The 12,902-nt window shown below is 43.6% G+C and overlaps 1 protein-coding gene across 1 annotated transcript; it reads left to right on the top strand.

Annotated features, from left to right (window-relative positions):
* Nucleotides 1-343: 343 nt before the first annotated feature.
* LOC132400297 (general transcription factor II-I repeat domain-containing protein 2-like) lies at nucleotides 344-1,867 on the top strand. Its single transcript, XM_059981260.1, has 2 exons — nucleotides 344-1,441; nucleotides 1,527-1,867. The coding sequence occupies exon 1, from the start codon at nucleotides 835-837 to the stop codon at nucleotides 1,435-1,437; it is 603 nt and encodes a 200-aa protein (XP_059837243.1). The 5' UTR covers nucleotides 344-834; the 3' UTR covers nucleotides 1,438-1,441; nucleotides 1,527-1,867.
* The last annotated feature ends 11,035 nt before the right edge of the window (nucleotides 1,868-12,902 follow it).

Raw genomic sequence — 12,902 nt, forward strand, 5'->3', positions numbered from 1 at the left:
GGGAGGTAGAAGAATTTTCTACTAAAATTCACGTATCACAAAGGTAGCAGCAAGAGATTAAATATAATTTTATTATCTGCTGCTGCAGTTTCCTTAAATATTTTGGGTGTAGACAATGGTTCAATAAAATTGCACATTTGCAGTTTTGACCAACAATTTTGAATAGTCAAACACCTTTGTTGGGCAAGTATTTTGGAGGACCTTTCCTAGGCTCAGAATGTAAGTATAATTACAAAGTAAGCACAGCACTGCTTTTACTTCCTTAGGCGTTTGCATTTGCACAGTTCGTTGACTTCTGCACTTTGGTTGAATGCCCTAGTTCGGGGGTCGGCAACCTGCGGCTCCCGAGCCATTTGTGGCTCTTTCACCTCTGTGCTGCGGCTCCCTGTGGCTTTGGGAAATAATTGGTCAGTATTTAATTAAAATGTATTTTATGTTAGTTTGTTAGCTTTTGAAATGTAATTATGGTGATCTTGTACAACCTAAGTGTAGCGACACATTTCCTGCCACATCCGAAACGGCTCACAATTAGCCAGCATTCCGGCTAAGGGAGATAGCCTACGGGGGTTTGTGAGTACGCGTCTTTTGCAGCATCTGCGTCCATGGGGGCTGGGTTGAGGGAGGCTTAAAAGCAAGGCTGTTTAGTTCGAATAAAGCTATCTTTGACTGCAGTTTACTGACACCGCTACAACGTGTTTTTATCGCTGGCTGTCCAGACGGAAGGTGCTGAAACGCTTTGTCGCGTGTCTGGAAGAAGTGAAAACTTTCCTGGGCAGCAAAGGGCTCACCTTTCCTGAGCTGGAACAGCCAGAGTGGCTGGAAAAGCTACACTTCATGGTAGACATGACAGCGCACCTGAACACGCTGAACACAGCTCTTCAGGGGAAAGGACGTACAGCCCTGCACATGTTGGAGGATGTTTTGGCATTCGAGCGCAAGTTGACAGTGCTTGCCAGAGATTTACAGAAAGGCACTTTGTCTCACTTCCCCAATTTGAGAGAGTTCAAACAAGGTCACGACATGATAATTTCGGAGTATTTACATTCTGCAATCATCGCAATGCAAACATCGTTTGGGAAACGCTTCTGTGAGTTCAGAGAGGAAAAAAACACATTATCCTTCCCGGTCACTCCCCTAAGCATCGATCCATCCCTACTGAATACGACTGCATTGGCAGGTGTGAGTCAACCTGATCTTGAGATGGAACTGGCCGACATAGCCGACAAAGACATATGGGTGTCCAAGTTTAGACGCTTGACAGCAGACCTTGAAGATGTTGCCCGTCAGAAGGCCGTTCTTGCTCAGAAACACAAATGGAGTGATATTGAAAACCTCACAGATGACAGCTTGCGATCCTGTGTAAAGATGAAGGTGACATCATACATCCCTGATGTGCAGACGCTGTGCGCTGAGGTCCAGGAGCAGAAATCCCATTAACCAAGTATGATAAATATTTTAATTGCCTATTATTTTACTTATATTCATATTTTTTCATTGTTCAGTGAAATAGTCCTTTCATTTTTCAGGATGACAGCTGGCTGACGTTATTTTTGGTTTGCTGCTGGCGGAAAATTTAAGTTCGGCGTTTTTCATAAATACAAGAAGGACTCAAATAGACATTGAATATTTTACTTAAAAGTAACTTTCAACCCAACGTCTTTTTTTCGGAGTTCAAAATGTTTTTGTTGCATGCAGAAATGTAATTTCGTTTTCTCTGCAGGAGTTCATCAATTTCATAAATGCAACACATTATAGTTTGTTTATACATAGCATAAAGGCAAAAAAAACATTGTATGCAGTGTTATTTCATTTTAAATGTCAAACGGGTTTTGCGGCTCCCAGTGTTTTCTTTTCTGTGGGAAACGGGTCCAAGTGGCTCTTTCAGTGGTAAAGGTTGCTGACCCCTGCCCTAGTTGGTAATCTTTCACTGATTCTGTTGTGGTTATTATCTACTGTGTCTTAGAACACAGAACGTAGAACACAGAAACCTACAGCATGTTACAATACTGTGCCGACCATGTAACCTGCTCTAGAAACTACCTAGAATTTCCCTGGCACATAGTCCTCTATTTATCTAAGCTCCATGTACTCTTTCCAAGGACTCTATCTAAGAGTCCTTTAAATAACCCTATTGCATCCGCTTCCACTACTGCTGTCAGCTGATCATTCCACGCATCCACCACTCTCTGTGTGAAAAACTTATCCCTGACATCCTGGTGGTACCTTTTTCCAAGCACCTTAAAACTGTGTCAGCCATTTCAGCTCTGAGAAAAGGCCTCTGACTATCCACACGATCAATGCCTCTCATCATCTTGTACACCTCCATCAGGCCACCTCTCATCCTCTGTCACCCCAAGGAGAAAAGGCCAAGTACACTCAACCTATTCTCATAAGGCATGCTCTCCAGTCCAGGCAACATCCTTGTAAATCTCCTCTGCACACTCTCTGTAGTATCCACATCCTTCCTGTAGTGAGGTGACCAGAAATGAACACAGTACTCCAAGTGGGGTCTGACCGAGGTATTATATAGCTGTAACATTACCTCACAGATCTTGAACTCAATGCTGTGGTTGATGGATGCCAACACGTCATCCGCCTTCTTAACAACACTGCCAATCTGCATCATGTCGTGCACCTTGGCACTGGCAGAATGATGTTTGTTTAGCTGTATACCTGTGTGTGGTTGAATGACCATAAACTTGAACTTGAATATAGCCTTATAACCTGTATATTTGGCCAAAGCATTTGCAATTTTTGCAGTCATATCAATTTCCAGAACATATCTCTTAAGCGACATCCTGCTCTATGCTAGTAGCTTGCTCTCTTTGCAGATTGTGGAATTGCTGTTGTCCTTCAAAATGAAATACTGCTTGTATAAAATTACATTTGAGGATTTGTTTAATTTGGGTATTAATGGCTACTACCCCACAAGTCCCAAATCACTCCCCACACTTACAATCAAATCTAAATAATTAATCTATATAATAGTAAGGGTCCCAGCATATAACATTAGTCACAGGCTTAGAATCACATCAACAGCTCTTTACCATCACCCTCCGACGTGGATCTAACATGGAAATTTTTAGACTCAATTTTGTGGAGAACAATGAAGCTGCTTATAAGCATGCATCTAAATAAGTTTGTGACATTGCCCATGGAAACATGTTAGCAGTTTTGGAGTCTTGCATCTAAATAAGTTTGCATCTAAATAAGTTTGTGACATTGCCCATGGAAACATGTTAGCAGTTTTGGAGTCTTGGAGAGATCTGATATAAACTTGTATGTATCTTTGCGCAGAGTCTGGAGATGACCTTTCATGTTGAATGTACAGCGTGAAGCTTTCCTCCAATGTTTCTCCAGAAAATCACTGTATTTGCTGATGTCCCTGGATAGGTGGCTGAGCTAAAGAGGACCACAGATCGGCAGATATGCATGAAATAAACATGAGAAAATCTGCATATGTTGGAAACTCATAGCAACACACACAAAATGCTGGAGGAACTCTCCAGATCAGCCAGCATCTATGGAGAAGAATGAAGAGTCGACATTTCGGGCCAAGACATTTCTGCAAGACTGAGAAAGAAGGAGGAAGGTTCCACAGTGAAAAGGTGGGGTTAGGGGAAAGAGGCTAGCTAGAATGTGATAGGTCAGCTATTACTCCAACTGTAATTTCAGTTTTGTCCATCAGTGGGTTAGTTAACAATACATTGTGGACGTTCATCCTGGGAGAGAACCAAGGTAAAGCCAACCCTCCTTGGCTCAGATTACACATGAGAGTCTTTCATGGGTTTCAGATTGGTACCCTCCAACCTAATGACATAAGTATCAATTTCTCCTTTTGGTAAACAAATTCCACCCTGCACACCCCACCCCTCAAATCCCCACTCTCACTTCTCACCAGCCGATAACTTTCCCCTGGGTCCCCTCCTCCTTCGCTTTCTCCCATGGTCACTCTCTTCTGCAATCAACGACTACACGAGTGAATCTGCAGATGCTGGAAATAAATAAAAACACAAAATGCTGGCAGAACTCAGCAGTCCAGACAGCATCTATGGGAGGAGGAAGTGATGACGTTTCGGGCCGAAACCTGATGAAGGGTTTCGGCCTGAAACGTTGTCACTACCTCCTCCCATAGATGCTGTCTGGCTTGCTGAGTTCTGCCAGCATTTTGTGTTTTTACTCTTCTCCAATCAGATTAGGGTTTTTTTCTCCAGCCCTTGACCTTAATCACCTGGCTTCACCTATCACCTCCCAGGTAGCCTCTTTCACCTCCCCCCACCTTTTTACTGTGAAATCTTTTCCTTCTTTCTCAGTTCTGTAGAAGGGTGTCAGCACAGAATATCAACGGTGATGCACCATCAATAACTCACACTGAGACGTAGGCGAGATATCGGCTTTTATTGACTGGAAGAAGGAACCAGGAGTGAGTGTCTATCATACAAGGTCTTGGAGACTGAGGCCGAGCTTCAGGCCGCAGGTCTCCTTTATACAGGGGCCTGTGGGAGGAGCCACAGGAGCAGTCAGCAGGGGCGTGTCCCGACAGGCACATAGTTCACCACAAACGGTTTATTCTTTACCCTCAATGCTGACGGACCTGCAGAGTTCCTTCAGCTTTTTGTGTGTGTTGCTCTGAATTTCTAGCATCTGCAGACTTTCTTGTGCTTATTCCATGGCTATCTGCAGACTTCCCCATTACAAGTAAAACAAAGCCTGGTTGCAGGCCTTGTGGAAATATTTAACAGAAGCTGTAGGGCAGGCAGAGGTACTTAGAAGGCATCAACCCAAAGAGTGCACAATTGCGCTTAATCAGTGTTTGTTGTAAAATGATAATCAGCTATCTGACTACTCAGAAATCCTGATGGTTTGGCATTTAGTTCACTGGGCACTGACTGCCTCCTGCTTTCCCTTTGACACGTTGGGACATAGGTTCCCACACTGGTACCCTGGCTCCCATGTTCCCTTGACCATATCGGGACTGTGCTTCCCACACTTTCTTTTGCACACAGATTCTCGGAAAGACAATTGTAGATGATAAAATCTGGCGGTTTTGCTAAAAGTGTTCAAAATGCTAGTTAGCCAGAGGGATATAGTAGAATTCTGTCAGCACTGGATAAATTCAGCTACAAGAATAAAAAATAGCTGCATCATTGTTTCTTTACTACAAAGAAAACCTAGGAAAATTTATTTGAAGTACATCAGATTATGATGTACTTGAGTGGAATTGTTTGGAAGAATTATTTTAATCTCTCCATTAAAGAGATTACCTAAGAGTGTGGTTTTATGGTACTGGATGGAAGGATTACAGGGGAATTCGTGATTTAATTTTTTTTATATAAATCACTCTACTGACTAAAATGCCAGTGGAGGCACAAACCTTGATTACAATAAAAATGAAAGGAACATGTAGTTGAAAATAATGGAACATATGCAGCTGTGAATGCTGGGGCACCGTGGTGGCTAGCATGGTGTTATTACAGATTGGGGTGTTAGAGTCAGAGTTCAATTCTGACATCACTTTTAAGCAGTCTGTACATCCTCCCTGTGGAATGTGTGGGTTTCCTTTAGCTGTTCCAATTTCCTCCCACAGTCCAAAGGCATACCGGTTAGTAATAGGTCATTGTAAATTGTCCCATGATTAAGCTAGGGTTAAATCAGGGTTGCCAAGGTTTGCTGGATGGTGTGGTTCGAAGGGCTGGGAGGTCCTATTCTGCACTGTATCTCTAAATGAAGAGGAACAGAAAAGTAAGAGTAGGCTAGATAACTCTCTTTGGGCTGGTGAAGACATGATAGGATGAATGACCACCTCCTATGCCTATAATCTCTGTAAACTTGGTGACTTCTCATAAATGTTATTAAATTCATGGCAACCAGCCCAGCATAATGGAGGCTGACAAGTTAATTAATCCTCAAGGTGACTGATTGATTTAACAACATGTCATTTAGCACAAAGCTCAGGTAGACTCATAATATGTTGTTACTAGACTTAATAATTTAGAATTTTATATTTCCCATGTACTGAAGTGTACATCTACAATTTGGGCTTGAATCTAGCACTGGTAATATGTATGAAGGCAAAAGTAATGCAGAAATGGCTCATGTAAAATTAATCCATTGGATCAAGATGTGATTGGGACATTGTGTGTATGGAGACAGTACAGGGCATGAGGAAGGAGGGCATTTGGTACAGAAATCAGCGTCAAGCGCTATGGAGGGTTTAGAGGAGGAGATTAGAGGGGATTGACCAGTGCCTGACATTTGCCTTCCCTCCTGGCTTCATTCAGTGCAGAACTTGGTTGATGACTGTTTTAGAGAGAACCAAATAGTTTACATCCTGTGACAAGCTGTGATTTAATTCCAAAAGAAAGTATGGGCCATATGTTAGACCGCCCTTTAGAATAGCGCAGATTGAAGCTGACTACGCTCTATGCAGCAATAGCTCCTACAGGATCATCTTTTTAAGCTATAAAATGGGTGCCAACTTCTAGACCTAACTATCATAAATTGCATGTAGCATCAGGTCAAGAGAGTTATGTAGGGTAAGTTAATAAATTGTTGACAGTACAAGCACTGAATATTGTTGGAGGAAATGTTGGTGGGAACAATAAGGCAATAATGGAGAAAACTAGATTACCTTTGTATCTGATGCCAGAGCTTTACACACACAATATTTCACGTGCTTCAAATTTCAAATATCGAAGTATGTATTTAAAAACTGTGTGGTAGTCACAGCAAAGGGATTGACATTTGAATCTTAATTTTAACCAATGTTGACATTCAGGAGTAGAAATTTTGCAGCTTCCCTTGGAAGGGATAAGAAAACTGTAATTAAACTCATCAGCCAGTCTTCAACTTCCTGAACGCTATCTGGTGGCTGCAGCTGGAAAGAATTTATTGGTTGGAGATTTGATCAGCTCTGCTGAGGTGCTGTAAAGTTAAAGAGCTTGTCAACATTCATTGTCCTATATGTTACAGAGCTATAACTCTAGGGCTTGCAAAGCCATATTCCTATCAAAGGCATTCTAATCTAGAAAGAGGAAAAAATTGGGAGTGGGAATAAGATGTAAGTTTTACCAGTTTAATAGCCTGGTACTTAAGATTGATTAGAAATTTTGATAATTGGATTGGAAGATTCCATTTACCTCTTAAGAGTAAAGAGACTGGCATCAGAAAGAGGGTATGAAAAGAAATTTTAAAAAATAAAGAGAGATGCAAACCATATTTTCTGAATGTTTAGGTTTAACCTTTTATTCAGTAACATACTTGTACTTGCAGAAATACTGAAACCGTTGGAATCTTATCTTTTGGTTTTATTACTGGCATCCACAAGTCACACCCCATTGACTGTTTTGTTGTTCCTCATTAGCTCACAACAGCTCCACTCAAAGCAGCTGTTAGTGTGAGCAATCTGGTTTAATATCTACTGTCATTAGCATTCACTGCACTTTGGATTAATTGCAGGAAAATGTAGATGATGTGACGGGAGGAGGAGCAAATGTAGGATAATACAGCAAAGCATGAACTATTACCTGTGAATGTTTTGTCAAAGTTTAGTTATATAAAATATATCTTGTATGAACTGAATTCAAAGAAACTGGCTTTGTGATGGAGAGAACAATGAACAGTCCCCACTGTATAACACGTTTAGCACAAGCGAATAAGCAAAAACTTCTACCCCCTCATCTCTTGACCTGCTCTTTCCCCCTACCTCTGAATTTTCTTTTTCCATTTACGAAGTCCCATTTTATTCCTGCAAGTTGTTTATATTGTTGCTGTCATTTCAGACCTTGACCATGCTGAGGACCATTTGAAACTCAGAATTCATGAGAAGCAGTAGCCACCTGAAAGCACTTGATGGGACTTTTGAGCAGCTATTGCTCTGAACAGGGAAAATGTCACCCAAGAGAGGCAGGAAGGGCTCTAAAATTCTTAAGCTGGTATTTTTGGATCCTGGTACAGTTTCCATGTTCACCAAGCAGGGCGTTTGCACCTTGATTTCTGAGGAGTGGGAGCCTGTTCACTGGGCTGGCTAGTGGTATTTTCATTGATTGGACGAGCTCTCTTCTCACTGCTGTCATCAGGAGGAAGGTACATGTCACAAACATGGACTCTGTTGTTGTGACTCGCAGGTGGGCTGCGCGACAGGTTTAGCAATCACGCTCGTGGATATGCGCATTCCAGCTAATTAATGTTTCTTATGGTGGTATTAATTCCCTTCTTCTTGCTCTACTCTTGCAAGAGTTGACCTAAAGCACAGCAACATTACGTTTTTTGCATACCCTTGCCCTTGTCTGTGAAAAAGGACTCCAACAGATTTTGCAAAGGAGAGTTATTCATTTAGTGTTTAGTTATTCCTTCCAGCCACGGTGTTGGCATTTAATGGCCAGTTAGAATGTTTAAGTTAAGAGCCCTATTGGCCTAATATTTATTGTTTTTCTTTCCCTTTAACTTCTGCAATTGTTCTCATTCAAATCAGTGAACGACCCTTCAATATCTCTCTCTCTCTCCACACTTGGGCCATATCTGAACATTCTGACATCAAGTCTTGACCAATGAAAATGGACCAGAGTTTAGTATTCCTCCACTGGGAAAACAGTCTGGCGACCCTGATGGCTCCAGGAACTCCATTACCCTGTGTGAGCTGACTTCCCAAGCCCAGCCAGGTCGGTTTGGTGATGATGTGTGTAAACTGGCATACATGGGAAACCTCCTGGATGGACCTCTACTCAGCCTTTGGGAGTTCAATGCTCTTTGGGAGCAAGATTCCCCCACAGCCCAGTTGTTTCAATATTTTGTTGCTAAGTTAAGGAGAGTTTTTGACTTTATAGTACAAGTTCAAGACTCCTGGACTTGTGTCATTGTAGAGGAACAGTGAGGAACTCTGCAGTTAAATTCCACACACATGCCGTGGAGATGGGTTGGAATGAAAGATCCCTCATCACTTCCTTCCAGTGTGAAAAAACGCAAGGGTTCGGCATGAGGTCACTGTTCATGATGAGCAGGACAGTGGATGACCTGATTAATTTGGTTATTCAAGTAGTTGACAAACAGATAACTGAGTGATGCAGGGAAAGAATGTCTCAAGCTTCCTTTTCTCCCTTATTACCCAGTATTCAGTCCACAAAAGACCCTATGCAAGTGGGCTGCGTGCACCTGTCTCAGAAGGAATGAGGTTAGTGCAAGAAAACAGGTTCCTGTCTCTATTGTGACAATCCAGGACATTTCGGGGCACCACGTGCCAAGCATCCAGTAAAAGAGGATACCTGTCAGTGGGGAGGGGAGTTCTAACAGATTAGTTCTCCCTGCTATTGGCTTCCCCTAATTGCGTGATGCTCCTAGCTTCCTCGTCCTGGGGGTTTAGGACCCATGAACTTCAGGCATTTAATGAATCTGGCGCGGCTGGGAATTTCATGGACATCTCTCTAGCTAAAAGATGGGGAGATCCAACTTGGAAACTCAGAGAAAAATTGATGTCAAGGATGGATCTGTGTCAAGGATCCTGGATGGTCAACCTCTGGGCACTAGCCAGATTAACCTTTCCACTGAACCCTTCCACTTTGATCTGGAGGGTAATCACAGTGAATACCTTTTCTTCTATCTGGTTTATTCGCCTGAACTACCACTGGTGCATGATCTCCGCTGGTTATCCTGACATAATCCACAGATTGATTGCTCCCTTAAAGCACTCCAAGAGTGGGGGCCAGCATGACTGTCTACCTGCCTTGGTCCAGCTCAAGCTCCGGTCCACAAACCCCTCCTGTGTTAACTAATGATTTGGGTCTATCTGGCACTCTGGCTGAATATGTTGATCTTCTTGAGGTCTTCAGTAAAAAGAAGGCCACCTCCCGGCCTCCACACAGGACATACAACTGCACCATTGTCCTTTTACCTGGTACTAGTCCTCCCTTGGGCTGGCTGTTTTCTCTCTCTCTCTCTCCCAGAAATGATAGCCACAGAAGGGTACATCAAAGAGGCATAGACCTTGGGGTTTAACCATCTGACAACCTCTCCAGCAGGGGCAGGCTTTTTACTTGTGAACAAGAAGGATGGCAAGCTCCATCCCTGCATTGATTATCAGCCTCACTGTGCCCTTTTCCCTTGCTTGCCTCTGACTTTCAAACATCTCTTGGAGCTATCATATTTTCCAAGATAGGTCTGCACAATGCTTATAAACTTGCTTGTGTTAGAGAAGGCGATGTGGAAGGCAGCTTTCAATACCCCTCACTGGCCACTGTGAGTACCTTGTGATGCCCTTTGGTCTGCTCACAGGGCAGCTGATCAGGGACATGATGAATCAGTTTGATTTTGTGTGCTTGGATAACATTCTGACCTATTCCCGCTCTCTCTGGGAATGCATCCGGCACGTCTGGAGGGTTCTCAGAAGGTGCCTTGAGAATAACCTGCATGTCAAACCAAAGAACACTGAGTTCCATAAAGAGCACGTGCCATTTTTGGGCATTAGGGTTCCAGTGTTCGAATAGACCTGAGTAAAGGTCAGGTGGTCAGGTTGGCAGGGGGTGGGGGGGACGGTGGCCCAAGCCATTTACAGTCAAACAGGTGTGGCATTTCATAGGGTTTGTGAACTTTTATTGCCATTTCCTCCAAAGTTTCAGCTCTATTGCAGCTCCATAAATGCACTCACAAGAATTCTGCAGAATTCCATTGGACAAGTGAAGTTGATTAAGCATTCTCGAAACTAAAGGAACACTTCACTGCCCCAGTACTGCAACACTGCTCTCTCTATGCTCTTCTCTGGATAGCTGGCTTCACCCTTGTGCCTTTCTTTCCTGTCTCTTGACTCCGGCTGAGAGTAACTATGATGTCGGGAATGGAGAAATGAAGGCCCTGGAAAGATGACGATTCAGGGTGGAGGGGGTAAAGCATCTCTTTTTGGTTTGGACATATCACAAGAACCTCCAACATTTGAGATGCTGAGAGACTCAACTCCCATCAAGCACATTGGACTCTCTTCATCACATAGTTTAATTTCATCCTCATCTATCATCCCAGCAGCAAGAATACCAAGTCCAACACTCTCTCAATGACAATGCCAATCCGGAGTCCATCCTTTCTCACTCATGCTTTGCTACTCTGGTGATCTGTGGAATAGGAGCAGAGGTGAGGGCTGCCCAACAGTCAGATTCAGATCCAGGCCCAGGTGGGGGAGTCCCAAATGACTGTGCTTGCTATGGTGCATTCCGAAGTGTTGGAATGGAGACACTCCTCCCACCTGGTTGGCCATCTGGGAATTCAATGAACCTGGGATTTTATCAAGAGAAGTTTTTGGTGAGCACCTATGTTGCATGATTGCCATGACTTTGTCTCTGCCTGTCTCTCTTGTGTCATCCCAGCACCCTGCTGTCTCTGGTCCACCACCCCTGGTACTACCTCTTCATGGATATCATCTCTGGTTTGCTCCCGTCTAATAGAAACACTACCATTCTGGTTGGTGTTTTTTGATTCTCCAAGGCTGCCCATTTCTCCCTAAACTCTTGCTGGCTGGAGGGACTGCCACCTGCATGGTACAACTTGTGTTTTGTCAGCACAGCTTCCCTCAGGACATAATGTCTGATCACATCCCATTTTTGGAAGGCTTTCTGTTTTTTTGTGGGAGCTGTGGCCAGCCTCTCATCTGGTTCTCCCCACCCCACCCTAATCAAATGGCCAGACTGAGAGAGTGAACCAGTATTTGGAGATAAACCTGCACTGTCTTGCCTCTTCCAATCCCACATCCTGGAGCTCCCAATTGGTTTGGGCAGAGATTTTCCACTGTAACCTCCAATCGTTCACCACTGGGATGTGCCCCTTTGAATGCCAGAAGACATTCCAGCCACTGCTCGTCCCTGACCAGGAGTCTGACATGGAAGTTCCTGCTGCTGAACAGTTGATCTAATGCTAAACACCAAGTACACTGCAGATGCTGTGGTCAAATCAAGACGTGCAAACAAGCTGGAGGAAGTCAGCAGGTCGGGCAGCATCCATTAAAATGAGCAGTCAACATTTCTAATCTAATGCTGCAAGTGTCCATGGAGATGAGCCGGGGCTTCTCTGTTGCATGCTCAGAAACAGCATGCCTAGCAGGCTGATGAGCTTCACCCACAGGTGAAGCCTCTTAATCCAGGAGAGAAAGCCTGGCTGGCGTCAAGGGACCTTCCCCTGAAAGCTGAGAGCTGCAAGTTGGCCCCACACTACATGGGAGCATTCGTAGTGGAAAAGGCTATCAACAAGGTCTCATATAGATTGCACCTACCAGCATCAATGAAGATCCACCCAGTATTCAAAGTTTCCCAGCTCAAGTCAGGTGGATGGTTCTCTGCTGTATACTGTGCGGTGCCTCCTGGCATCTCACCGGGTACAGGGTAAGGTCCAGTAACTTTGGATTGGGAGAGGTATGGACCTAAAGAACATTAAGAACATTTTTGGATTCTGGCCAATAACATCATGGATAAATTACCCAGGACTTCCAGCGAGCACAGTTCTATGGTCCCTCAGGAACTGTACCCAAGGAGCAGAGGCCCTGTCACAATCACAGAGTCAGCTGCAGGGTCTATACACTTGCACGTGAGGGCTGCACAAGTGGTTCAGCAATCACGCTTGTGAGTACGCACGCTCCAGCTAATCACTGTTCCATTATGGTGGTATTTCATTCCATTCTTTTCATACTAGTCTTGTTGAGACTTGACTAAAAGCACAGAAACGTTATGCTCCCTGCTTACCCATGTCCTTGCCTGGGAAATAGGACAAATGTTTGGACGGATGCTATAAAGGATTTAGTATTTACTTATTGTTTCCAGCTGTAGTGTTAACGTTAACTTTCAGTTCGAGAGTTTTAATTAATGGCCTTTTTTGGCCTAGTGCTTATTGTTTATCTTTTCATTTAAGTTCTGCCAATGGTTCTCATTAAA

Source organism: Hypanus sabinus, chromosome 10 (genome assembly GCF_030144855.1).
Source record: "Hypanus sabinus isolate sHypSab1 chromosome 10, sHypSab1.hap1, whole genome shotgun sequence".
NCBI classification, from domain to species: Eukaryota; Metazoa; Chordata; class Chondrichthyes; order Myliobatiformes; family Dasyatidae; genus Hypanus; species Hypanus sabinus.